Source organism: Schistocerca nitens, chromosome 2, assembly GCF_023898315.1.
Source record: "Schistocerca nitens isolate TAMUIC-IGC-003100 chromosome 2, iqSchNite1.1, whole genome shotgun sequence".
NCBI lineage: Eukaryota > Metazoa > Arthropoda > Insecta > Orthoptera > Acrididae > Schistocerca > Schistocerca nitens.
In genome coordinates, this window is record NC_064615.1 from 678,584,560 (window position 1) to 678,598,537 (window position 13,978).

Sequence of the window (13,978 nt, forward strand, 5' to 3'; positions counted from 1 at the left end):
ATTCTGGTACAGACGTCGAGATACTGGGACAGCGTTGTTAGAGAGGCCAGCGAAATTCGCACCAATGACGACCTCATAAACCGTGACTGTGGCTATAATCTTAGCAAGGCTTGGGAACCAGCGATTGGGTTAATCAAGAGTAAATCGAGCAAACGTATAGTTGTGACGAACACGGCGGACAGAGCCATCACACCGACGTCATCTCAGACGCCGTCGCAATCTGTTCCACCGCGCGACCGTGGCGCGGGGCGTGGACAGCGGAGTGAGCGCGCCGTGGGCGGAGGGTATTTAAATCGGCCGCCGCCGCGACCGAACACAGTTCCCCCTGAGCAGCCATAGTGTACGGATCTCCGTGCCGGCACGTTCACAGGAGCTCAGTCCGTCAGTTCACCTGATAATGGCGACATGTATGATCGCCGAAATATTGTGCCCGTTGGACACTGTAGATCGGCAGTACACCCGTGGATATTTTGATTATGCACCAATTGTTGACAGCATAAAGTGTGAATTATGAGTTGTAACTGAAAAACTGTGGTGTATGATGTGAAAAATGATAGGAGGTATAAGTATACAAAAAGGTTAGCTTTAGAGAAGAAGAAATTGTGAAGTCACCAAACTACTACTACTACTACTACTACTACTACTACTACTACTATTATTATTATTAACAACAACAACAATTCACAATTTATAAGGGTGAGTAAATTTTTTGTTGTTCGGATGCACAGCAGCTGATGACACACTAATTAGTGCTTAGTCTTAGATATGGTACAGTCACCTTAGAAAAATTACTGTAAAGTAGCAAAAAGCCATGATCTAACAAAATGTTGTAAAAACCTAAAATAATGCACCACTCACTAGCTGAACTATGAATTACTCCTCTGGTGCAAACTGGGTGCACTTGCCCAAAATGTAACATGCACATACAGGGTGACAATTATTGAACTATATGAAATAAAATTGTCATAACTTCTGAACGGTTTGCGTTAGGACATTCAAACTGCATTGTTGACCGAGGCGTGAAGGGAATTAGTATGAACATGCGCACGCAGCTTCTTGTTGTCGGCCATTTGCATGTGAAAATATCACAGTACAGCATGCCTGAGCTTATAGCGCTTGTGAAGGCTTATTATGAGAGCAATAACAGCCCAACTGCGGCTCAAAGAAAGTTTGCGACTGAGTCCAAGCGGAAGACAACCGGTCCAAGTATGCTAAGAATCAAGAATTTGATTCGCAAGTTTGAGAGAACGGGTAGTGTTCAGAATGACAGGTTTGGCAATGTCACTCGTCCAAAAAGGCTGAAAATGCCTGAAAGCATGGAGAAGACAAGCATTGTGTGCGTTTCAAACCAGCCACAGGAAATCAATCACACAAACTGCACAACAGGTGGGAATCAACCAGGAGACACTGCGACAAATTATTGTTAAAAACCCTCTTCCTATACAAAATTCAAACCCATCAGCCACTAAGCCCCATGGCCATGGAGCGGCGGTTGTGTTTCGCCAACACTATGAGGGGCGTTTGAAAAGTCCGTGCAAAAATAAAAACTACTTACGCGTTTGGAGTAAACCTTTTTTATTTTTAGACATAGTCTCCTTTTAGACTTACACACTTCGTCCAACGCTGTTCTAATTTTCTAATCCCTTCCGAATAATAAGATTTGTCCAAGTCTGCAAAATAGCTATTAGCTGCTGTAATCACCTCCTCGTTTGAATAAAATCTTTGTCCACCAGCCATTTCTTCAAATTGGGGAACAAATAGTAGTCCGAGGGTGCCAAGTCTGGAGAATTGGGGGTGGGGGTGAGGGGGTGAAACGAGTTGGAAACCTATTTCCATTAATTTTGCTACCACAACTGCTAAGGTGTGCGTTGGTACATTGTCGTGATGGAAAATGACTTTTTTTGCAGTCCAATCGTCGGAGTTTTTCTTGCAGCTCTGTTTTCAAACAGTCCAATAACGATGAACAATACTCACCTGCAATAGTTTTACCCTTTTCCAGATAGTCGATGAGGATTATCCCTTGCGAACCCCAAAAGACAGTCGCCAGAACCTTTCTGGCCAAAGGAATGGTCTTCGCCTTCTTTGGTGCAGATTCTCCCTTGGTAAACCATTGTTTAGATTGTTGTTTGGTCTCAGGAGTATAGTAATGTATCCATTGTTTCATCCACAGTGACAAAATGATGCTTAAAGTCCTGCGGTTTCTTCCTGAACAGCTGCAAACCATCCTTAAAACACTTCACACGATTCCGTTTTTGGTCATGCGCGAGCAATCGCGGAACCCATCTTGCGGATAGATTTCTCATGTTTAAATGTTCATGCAAAATTTTATGTACTCATTCATTCGAGATGCCCACAGCACTACCAATCTCACGCACCTTAATTCTTCTGTCATCCATCACCATATCATGGATTTTATCAGTGATTTCTGGAGTCTTAACTTCCACAGGGCATCCAGAATGTTCAGCATCACTTGTGCCCATATGGCCACTCCGAAAATTTTGAAACCACTTATAAACTGTTCTATCGAAGGTGCAGAGTCACCGTAATGTTTATCAAGCTTCTCTTTAGTCTCCTGAGGTGTTTTGCCTTTCATAAAGTAATGTTTGATCACCAAACGAAATTATTTTTTGTCCATTTTTCCAATCACTCAACTTCCTTGATTCACATGAATGCCAAACATACAGAAATAGACCAATATGGCTGAAACTTTGTGGGCATTCTTTCCAAAGATGCTACTAACTAAAAATGACCTCGATATGTGCTGGTGGTGCCATCTCTCGAACTTTGCATGGACTTTTCAAACGCCCCTCGTATAGTCCACAGACTTAACAAGCAGGACTTTGATGTGAATATGGTTTGGTTTAGTGATGAAGCCCACTTTCATTTGGATGGGTTAGTCAATACGCAAAATTGGTGCATTTGGGGGACTGAACTTGCATTTCGCGATCGAGAAGTCGATTCACCCTCAATGGTGTGGAATGTCCAGGCACAGAATAATTGATGAAATATTCTTCCATGGCACATTGACTACCAAATGGTATGTGAAGATTTTGGAAGATGATTTCATCCCAGTTATCTAAAGTGACCCTCCAGATCTGAACACAAGCAACTTCTTTTTGTGGGGCTAAATTAAAGACAAGGTGTGCAGCAGCGATCCCAAAACCATTGCTGAGCTGAAAACAGCCATTCAGGAGGTCATCGACAGCATCAGCATCAATGTTCCGACACTTCAGCAGGTTATGCAGAATTTAGCTATTCATCTGCACTACACCATCGCCAATGATGGCAGACATATCGAACATGTCATAACCCAAGTCTGAATATCTGTTGTGATGTTCACATGTTCAGTAAGTGTGTGCATGCCATAGTTAGTAACTAACTTTATATATAGTTCAATAATTGCCACCCTGTGAACATATTCCACATGAACTGCATGGTACTGGGTCCTACTTCTGGAGGAGGAAACCATGTGGCTCTTTGAGAACAAGTTTTCATTCTGCCTCGGTGGTTGGAAGGAGTTATGTCGTGGTAGGAGAGCTGGTTTCATTAACTAGAACATGTTTTACTCATTTCTAGACATTTCACTCAATGGCACATGATCTTGCTCATCATGAGGGACGTTACAACTTTTCAGGCTTTAGCAATTTGGCACTGCAGATGTACAGGCTTCCAGCCTATACCTTGAATTCTTACATATATTGGTACCCAGCAAAATATGATCTTCCCAAATGACTACACGGTGTGCAGGTGGTTTACAAGACCAAACTGCACATTGTGCTGAGGAATCAGGTAGAATGCCAGTGACTGAGGACAAGATAAGAATTTATAGGCTTGTCACAACGCGAGGAGTTGAACAGATGTCACCACCAGCCTGGGCAATGTTTGGTACTGTGGGCACCTGCAGCCAGCATAATCTAGTCATAGATGAGTAGTTATAATCTTTATATATGTAGGTTTTGTTGATCAATGTGTCCAATACCTATAAACATATAGAGACCACAGAAAGGCTTTATAAAATTAGAGCAGACTCTGAAAAAACTGGTTCAGACAGTTCGGGACATTTGCTGCCTTGCATCCAGCTTTCAAATTCCTCACTTTCCGTATCCAAGACATTGGGGTGTCCAAAACAAGGCCGAAAAACTTCGTTGCATCATTCATTTCAAAATGATGTCCGTCATGACAAGTGATAGAGAGTTTCAAATGCACCATGACTGGCTGAAACCAACACACAAATTACTCTGGTGAAAACATTTCTGATGTTGCCATTGCAGAATGGGAGAAGGAGTACAATCATCCACAAATAGAAAAGCTTTAACTGATTTCCTAATCATGGACATCATGGTGTTAATGGTGATAGCAAAGGTGATAAAGCTCTGGATAGCTTCCAGAAGGACACAGATCGCCTGTTCAAACTTTTATGTTAGGACTTCTGTGACTAGAAACATGAAGTAGAAATGTGACAAGAACAGTCGTAAAAAGTTGGGGACACACCGAGAGAAGCCCTACTGAAGCAGTTTGGAAAATTTTACCCTGTATAGAAAAATCTGCTGTACAGCTGCCTCTATCAGCATAATGTTATCAGTGAAGCTAGTGAAGGAAACACTAGAACACTTACCCAAGCAAGCAGAGTCCTTTTCTTGTTTCAGGGGGGATATTAGGAGGACATTCCAGCACACATCTACCATCCTCCTTCTAAAATACTGATGAACTGGATGAGAAAGATTTTTTTTATGCTGTCCTCATGAGGTGTATCAACTTGTTATGACACCTATTATCCTCAGCTTGATGCCATGCCATGCCATTCCTGGTGGATAACACCTAATTTAAGTCACACGTGGAGAAGCAGCAGTCACTGATTACTCACTACTGGACCATAAGTCCCGATAGTTCTTCTTGGTGATCACACTGTGATGTTGGAACATTGGATCCAAAGTATTAGTAAAATTTTTTCATCACTGTACACATGATGTGTGTCAGGTTCATTTGGAGACTACCATTTTTCATAACACAAATATCTGGGCAGCTAACATCACACCCAGAGAGTTGCATATTGTTCACATATTAAGAAGGATTTAGTGAAATTTTTTATGGTGTTCAGGAATTTATGCCCCAATCTCTGTTAGCTCTACTTAACGGTCCTTGCCAAGTCGTGTGATTATCAACTGTTGACAGAATTTCAACCTGTACTATTTCATCAGAGGACAGAGTCTTCTTTAAGTGGACAGAAGACATTGAAATGTATGACATCTGTAACTTGGTGGATCACGGTTGTAATATAACCCACCCATTCCATGGCACTGTCATGATGTACAAACACAAAAAACTGACTATACACCCAGTTAGCCTTGCTGAGCACCCATTTTTTGTGCTATCCTTTCATCCACTACTCAATCTTGGGTGCATCCATATCAGGAACTTTCCACTGGAAAGCTGATTAACCACCACTTTGCCCTGAGCAGCATCTGCTTGGGCTAGAGAGCAGATCGATAGTAATATCAACATTTGAATGGTTTATTTTTACACTTCACACAAGAATACTGAGGCAGTTGTTTTATTAGCTTCCCCTCCCCACCACCCACAGATTGTTTCTCCCATCAAGCACTGTTGCAGTTCACAGTCTGCATGCAGCGGCCACAGACATTGGTCATGTGTGTGAAACTCAGGAATGTGTGAGTATTTTCTACTTCAGAAGGAGGCCTTTTGGCCAAAAGCTGAAGTGTATAGCAGTCCTATAATCACGGCTATCTGCGATTCACCTTTTCCTCATATGTACCTCCACAGGGTGAACAATTCATAATTACAGAAAATCTTAATATTTTTGCTATGTAGGTGGCAAAATGCATGTTAGATGAACAATCAGCAAATATAATAACTAAGATCCCATGGTAGCTCAGCACAATGGAGATATATTATCCAATACAGGGGAAAGCATGAAAATTTTTATTATGATGTAGAAAATATCTTTCAATAGACTTAGTTTGTTCATGGGAAGAACCTGTATCTCTGTCAAAAAATTATTACCATACTAATGGAAAAATAATGATCATATGTGAATGATTGTCATTCTGCAATTGAACACACAGATCAAGTGGAATGGAGTAATCAGAGACGACAAATAATAAAGGCAGATTTGTGCTACATCACTGTTAGTAAGAAGGCAATCTACAAACTTGATGAACAAATCAGTACAGTCAAAATGAAGGAGACTGATCTATTAAAACAAGGCAGATGTATGTATGGGCACTCAATGTTGAGTAACCAAAGAGAAATAAAAAATATTATTTATATAAAAATAGTGTTAGTACATGACTTATGTTTCAATATTTCTTCAGTATTAATATGCAAGGACAGGAAATTTTCACGTAAATGCTAAAGTGAAAATTAATGCAAAATCTGCATTTTTTTTTTTGTAACATAACACAAAACTGGAATGTGTTACAAAACGTCTCAGAATTTGGTATTTTCCCCCGTTCCGTGCAAAAATATCAAAGACCTGAGGGTGGCAGATTAATGTCATTGGTAACTGATAGTTACTGAACGCTGAAACTGGATTCTCAAAGCTGAGAATTGCATATCAGCTAAAATGACAGTTTATTTCCCATGTGAAGAATTAATGGCTCTACTTACAAAGAGATGCCCTTTTGAAAGATATCAATCTGGTGCATCAATTAAAGAACATAATTTCATAGTACACTTGTGTAAATGTGATAAATACCAAATACAGACAGTACTTTAGTAGTACAACATTGTATGATCACCTTTCAACCTAATCTAGGCCCCATCCATGCAACTGATTATTGCCACCACAAACATCATTCATAGAATAGTAAAAACAATATTACAAAAATAACATTGAAATAAATATTCTCAGTGTTCTGTTTTGGCACCAGAAACATGTTTGCATGAAGTTATGTCACGTTGTCTGATGTGACATGAACCACATTAAAGATACCCCTAACAGTGATGTTTTTGGTGTGTTTTGTTGGGTAAAAATATTGGGAAATCTAACGTCACCAGACAAAATGATTACCTACATTCCAAGTTAAAAGAGAAGATGTTGTGGGACAATGAATTTGTCGTGATTAAAGTAGCAAGATTTGGAGAGTGGTGTGAATACTTCCAGCAGAGGTGAAGATAAAACTTAAACCTCAACACAAAAAACTCGAAAAAGTAAAAGGAACATGTATTGTCCCTTTAATTTTAATGTACTTAGTAATATTTTGAAAGTGGCATCATGCCAGGGGACAACTAAAAAAGAAGTAGTTAACAGTAATTATCCTCTCTAGAAGAGCATACTTTCATTATTGTCAGCCACTTCTGTTTGGCATCGTCTCTTCTAGCCCTGCACATTTCACAACAGCCAATAAAATTATAATTTCTTATTATATATAAAATATAAACACCAATCTGTCTTTAACTGGCCTAACATTTTTAAAGGATAGAGTTATCTATTTATTGTATATTATATTTTTACATAATTACATATGAACATAGTTTCATGCATTAATGTATCTTAAGATGCCTGTGTCCAGAATTGTGTCTGACGATAAAGCACTAACTCAGGCTTCATTAGACACGCGCGCGCACACACGCACACGCGTGTGCTTTTTTTGATGAAGGTCTTTCTGGCCCAAAGCTTATTTGTGACGGTCTTTCCTTGTGCCTATCTGCAACCCAGTATCTCCGCTATATGGTGAGTAGCAAATTTCCTTTTCATAATATTGCAACTAAATAGTGCCATTCTCTCTCTTTTTTTTTTTTTCATGAAAGTCATCCAGAGCACTTTATTTTATTCGTGTGATTTTTTTCCAGTTTTGCACATTTATTTTGCCCTGTCTGCTTCTAATGCTGAGGCTATTGATTTTATTCCTATTTTTGGCTATGTTACTGTGATAGTGTTATCACAGTATACTTCACACATCTCATACACTATGTGATCAAAAGTATCAGACACCCACAAAAACATAGTTTTTTTCATATTAGGTGCATTGTACTACCACCTACTGCCAGGTACTCGTTATCAGTGAACTTGGTAGTCATTGGACATCGTGAGAGAGCAGAATGGGATGCTCCTTGGAACTCACGGACTTCAAATGTGGTCAAGTGATTGGGTGTCATTTGAATCCTATGTCTGTACGCGAGATTTCCACACTCCTAAACATCCCTAGGTCCACTACTTCCTGTGTGATAGTGAAGTGGAAACATGAGGGGACACGTACAGCACAAAAGTGTACAGGCCGGCCCGTCTTGACTGAGAGACCGCCAACAGTTGAAGAGGGTCATAATGTGTGATAGGCAGACATCTATCCAGACCATCACACAGGAATTCCAAACTGCTTCAGGATCCACTGCAAGTACTATGACAGTTTGGCAGGAGATGAGAAAAACTTTGATTTCACGGTAAAGCAGCTGCTCATAAGCCACACATCACGCCAGTAAATGCCAAACAACGCCTTGCTTGGTGTAAGGAGCATGAACATTGGATGATTGAACAGTGGAAAAACTGTGTGGAGTGACGAATCATGGTACATAATGTGGCGATCCGATGGCACGGTGTGGGTAAGGCGAATGCCCGGTGAACGCCATCTGTCAGCGTGTGTAGTGCCAAACAGTAAAATTCGGAGGCAGTGGTGTTATGGTGCGGTCATGTTTTCATGGAAGGGGCTTGCACCCCTTGCTGTTTTGCATGGCAGTATCACAGCACAGGACTACATTGATGTTTTAAGCACCTTCTTGCTCCCCACTGCTTAACAGCAATTCGGGGAGGGCGATTGTATCTTTCAACACGATCGAGCACCTGTTCACAATGCATGGCCTGTGGCGGAGTGGTTACACGACAACAACATCCCTATAATGGACTGGCCTATGCAGAGTCCTGACCCGAATTCAATAGAACACCTTTGGGATGTTCTGGAATTCAGACTTTTTGCCCGGCTTCACCGACCGATGTGAATACCTCTCCTCAGAGCAGCACTCCATGAAGAATGGGCTGCAATTCCCCAAGAAACCTTCCAGCACCTGACTGAATGTATGCCTGCGAGAGTGGAAGCTTTCATCAAGGCTAAGGGTGAGCCAACACTATACTGAATTCCAGTATTACTGATGGAGGGCACCACGAACTTTTAAGTCATTTTCAGCCAGGTGTCCAAGTACTTTTGATTGCATAGTGTACATCAAGAAATTAACAGTTTAATGAAAGTGGTTGTACATTAATCGCAAAAGAACTGTATTTGTGTCCCCGAACATCACGTCATCCTGTTGGCAGTATCTACGATGATATTCACAATTCCTTCATCAATATTTATTTAAGAGGTTCTGAGGGGCCATGAAAGCTACAGCTGCTCAGTTATGGAACAAGTCAGTACATAGTTTACAAAATGGCGATTAGAAAATTTATGAACAAAAGAAACCAAACAATTAGTAAAAAACAAAAAAATGTGAGTAAGTATACAAATAAATATTGCATTACAGAGAAAAGTTCTCAGCTACTGCAAGGAACTCTTGCATAAAGTAGAATATGGGTGCCATTAGCAAACTGATTTGGCATTTCCGAGAGCCTATTTAAAATTAAACCTGCTAAACAGTGCACATATTTCTGTATGATACAAAGGAAGTGTTATCCATGTACAAATCTTTTTCTTTCTAGTGTTCAATGTATGAATTTAGCAGTTTATTTTGAATGAGTCAATACTGTCAGTTTGACAAACCACATGATTGATTTAGATTCATAGACACCTGAATGAGGGCCTACACAAAGTCTCTGAACAAACACAGAAGATTTGCCCAGTCCACCTTTACTGACCTAAAAATATTTTTGGTGAGGGCACAGAGTTGCCCAAAATGTGATACCACAGGAGATGATACAATGAAAGTAACGAAAGTAAACAGACTTTTGCCTTTCAATGCCGCACACAATGGAGATTATACTAATAGTCAAGAAAGCAGCACATAATTTCTGTTACAGATCATGAATTTGATATCACCACAAATGTTTTTCAGCTTTCCTTAGTCCTAAGAATTTAAAATGTTTGACTTCAGTAGCTGTCAACCATCTTGGGACAATGAAGTTCTGTTTTTTGTGTCCGAAATTGTATCCATTATGTTCTGTTGCATTAAAGAGTTAATCTGTTCTCTGAAAAACAGATGCTGATTTTATGAACCTTTTTTTTTTATTTTGATGTGCTTTCAAACAAATCCTCAGTCCAGTGAGAAATGTAGGTACGCTAAGACAGCTCTCATAAAAATAACTGCACAACTTTAAACCCTTCAATAAAGTCTATGACCACGGTGCTTAGGGCTTATGCAGGAAGAATGAGAAGAACATCACACTGGAAAATTCTCAATATTTAGTTTTTAAAGATAGGTTATGAAATTTCAAGTGCCAGTTTTCAAACAGTTGCTTTCCATTTGCTTATATAATGATGGCATGTGACTAGCTCAGCAAATCAAAATACAAGGGCCATTTGGAAAGTAAGTTCCAATTGGTCATGTAATGGAAACAGCTGTGAAAATCCAATGAAGCTTTGCACAAGACGTGTTGGCCAGCGTCTCTAGTATGTCCATCAATCACATCACATCACTCTTCAGTTCTAAGCACACATGAGCATACAAAAATGCCTAGAAAATCTTGTCTCCCACCAAGTACGAGGGTCTGGTGAGAAATATCACGTGACGCTACGCAGCTCATATAACATAACTTCATAACTTTCCTTCTTCAAGACAGTTCTTAGCAACACCCTGCAGGGGCAGTGAAGATGCTCCTGCAGCATTTTCAGTCAGAAGTGTTTGATCACCCACAATACAGCCCGTAATTGGCTCCCTTCGATTTTCATTTCTTCTCACATGAATCACTGGTTATGAAGACAACATTTTGGCACAAACAATGAGCTGCAGCCCAGTGTAGAGAATTTGTGGAAAGCACTGCCAGCTGCCTTCTATGATGACGGTAACGGAAAGTTGGTACAACGCTACAACAAATGTCTAAGTCGGAGCAATGACTATGTAGACAAGTAGCTGGAAGTTTTAGCTAACTATTGCAAGTGAAACATTTTTTATTTTCCTAGCGGTTTCCATTTTGTGTCCTATCTGAACTTATCTTCCGAATACCACTTTAGTAATACAAGTGCACATCAAGAATCTTTTTTTTTTTTAATTGCAACACTAATATACTTGGCGATGTCCTGTATTTCCCCGATCTTTCATCATTCATACAAAGCTTATGTAACATGGGGATTTTCACAAATATTTTTTCCTTTATTTTGTCTGTCTGTTTATTGGAGTTCTAGGGCAAAAATAGCTGAGATGATAAGCATTCACGCCCCAACTTAAAATGTGTCATTTTCGAGGGAAACCTGTCCTTAGTTCTTGAAATTAGTAGACACACAACCTGGGTAGCATTAGCAGATGCATAGATCTATAATGAACAATGATAGTGAGTCTGGAATGGTAATTAAAAACCAAAACATAGTGGAAAGGTAAAATGAATAAGTACAGTAACACTCAGATTTCGAGGAACTGTTTGGTAAGAGCTTGTAGGACAACTGATGACCATGGTCAAAAATTAAATCTCATAGCCTTTTGATTAGCAGTCTGGCATTTATACACTAAGCCGCTTAACAGAATATGTGACTTATCTTTCTTTTATGAATATGACAAGATCTGCAAACAATACTGTACATTAATCTCTCATTGGCATTCTTGGTTGATCAAACACAGTTCAAGGAAATTAATATTACAATTCTTCTTATTTACTTCTATGTGTCAGTTATGGAATATATGTACAGTATTTGGTGACAGTTGTGGTAGCTGAATACAGCATCTACTGTAAAATTTTATTTCAACTGTATGTAATAAATCCAATACAAGGTAGATCATACAGATTAAATAAACGAACAAAAGTAGCACCTTTTTGCATGCACAAGCGGCCCTTGGCAGATAATACTCCTACCATTAAGCATAGAAACATTTCATGTCCTACCTCTTCTCATTTAATAACCGAGACACAAGTTCAGCACGAAGTCGTCTCCTGTTTTTGGCTTCATCAAACAATTTAATCCTTCTGTCTGTCAGTTCTCCAGTAATATCAATCTTTCTCAATACTTTTAAACACTTTTGTAGAATGCACGATTTCTGAATAGGTTGGTCAGCTTTGAGAGCTTCTGCATTAAATATGCTTCTAGCATCCTTCACAGCTGTAAATACAACATTATAAAACATAAATCATAATTTCACAGTCACATTAGCATAGGCATCTACAACTTAGATAAAACAGAGGAGAAGCAAAAGGTGGGAGACAAAACCTTTCATTGGTGCTATGTCTTTAATGTCTCCTGACAACGTAAATATTTCACTACTTTATTTCTTCAACAGTTTACTGAATTGTTATCCAAAATTGTTCCTGTCCTCCTCTGTTCTACACTTTTGAAAGTAATTATAATTAATTAAATTATAATTCTTGTGGCATCTTTCTCGATAAATGTTACAGCATTGAACTTTTCTTTAGTTGTGTGTTTCAAAAGTGTGACAATAATGTAAACAACATCAAATATGCATCCTCGCCCTACAAACCAGGGACCTTTGATAAAGGTAGCCAGTTTTACCACAGGTGGAATCACATCAGAGGGATATTTGTGGAGATGTTTGACTAATATAAGAGGGTAATCCCAAAAGTAAGGTTTTTTTTTTTTTTTTTTTTTTTTTTTTTTTTTTTTTTTTTTTTTTTGTAAGTATATAGAACTGTTTATTTCTACAAGGGCTTACATCAGTTTATAGCTAGAACATTAAGTTATTTTTCAACACAATCACCATTTCTTTCAATCCATTTTTGTAGACGCTGTGGCAGCTTTTGTATGCCCATGTCATACCAGCTCTTCGCCATGCTATTCAGAAAGTTATGATCCTCCTCTTTCACATCATCGAAGCTGAATCGCTTTCCGACCAAATGTTCTTTTAACCTAGGGAACAGGTGGTAATCACTGGGCGCCAAGTCAGGACTATAGGGTGGGTGATTATGTTCCACTGAAACTGCTGCAGGAGAGCAACGGTTTGCTGAGCGATGTGCGGATGAGAGTTGTCATGGAGAATGTGTATGCCCTGGTTCAACATTCCTCTTCTCCAGTTCTGAATTGCCTGTTTGACTTTTTTCAGAGTCTCACAGTACCTGTCAGCGTTAATTGTGGTGCCAGCGATTCAGCTCTGATGACAAGGTGAAAGAAGAGGTCCATAAACTTCTGAATAGCATGGCAGCGAGCTGGTATGACATGGACATACAAAAACTGCCACTGCGTCTACAAACATGCATCAACAGAAATGGTGATTATGTCGAAGAATAGCTAAATGTTCAAGCTGTAAACTGATGTAAACCATTGTAGAAATAAACATGTCTATGTACTTATAAAAAAACAGGAGACCTTACTTTTGGAATTACCCTCTTATGGTTGCTGAAGAGGGGGCAGCAACCTTCACAGCAGTTTCAAGGCAACAGCTGGAATGATAGCTATGCTGGTACTGTGAACAGTTGAAAACATGGGAAATTAAAGCAGTTATATTTCCTGAGGATAAGCAGCATATCTGTATGACTTAGGATTATGGGATTCTCTTGCGTGAAATACACCAAAGATAAAATAGATTCTTCAAAACTCTAGAGTAGCAGAGATAATATATAGGGAGTGAAAGGGTATCCACAACAAGAAGAAACCATTCCGATTTCTAGGAGAAATCGAACTGGCACCTTAGTGCAGAAAGTTAGAGTCCTGCAGGAGGGTTTGAGAATTTAGAAAGAGAAATGGCTAGTTTGAAGTTTATATACAAAGATGATGTGACTTACCAAACGAAAGCGCTGGCAGGTCGATAGACACACAAACATACACACACAATTCTAGCTTTCGCAACCAACGGTTGCTTCGTCAGGAAAGAGGGAAGGAGAGGGAAAGACGAAAGGATGTGGGTTTTAAGGGAGAGGGTAAGGAGTCATTCCAAT

General features: G+C 39.5%; 1 protein-coding gene across 2 annotated transcripts in view; it reads right to left on the bottom strand.

The window, feature by feature from the left end:
* Positions 1 to 13,978, bottom strand: part of LOC126236807 (transcription initiation protein SPT3 homolog) — a 116,925-nt gene that overhangs the window by 64,018 nt on the left and 38,929 nt on the right. For both annotated transcript variants that reach the window (XM_049946398.1, XM_049946399.1), the window contains exon 3: positions 11,978 to 12,191. In XM_049946398.1, coding sequence (XP_049802355.1) covers positions 11,978 to 12,191 — 214 coding nt within the window. The remainder of the gene's footprint in view (positions 1 to 11,977; positions 12,192 to 13,978) is intronic.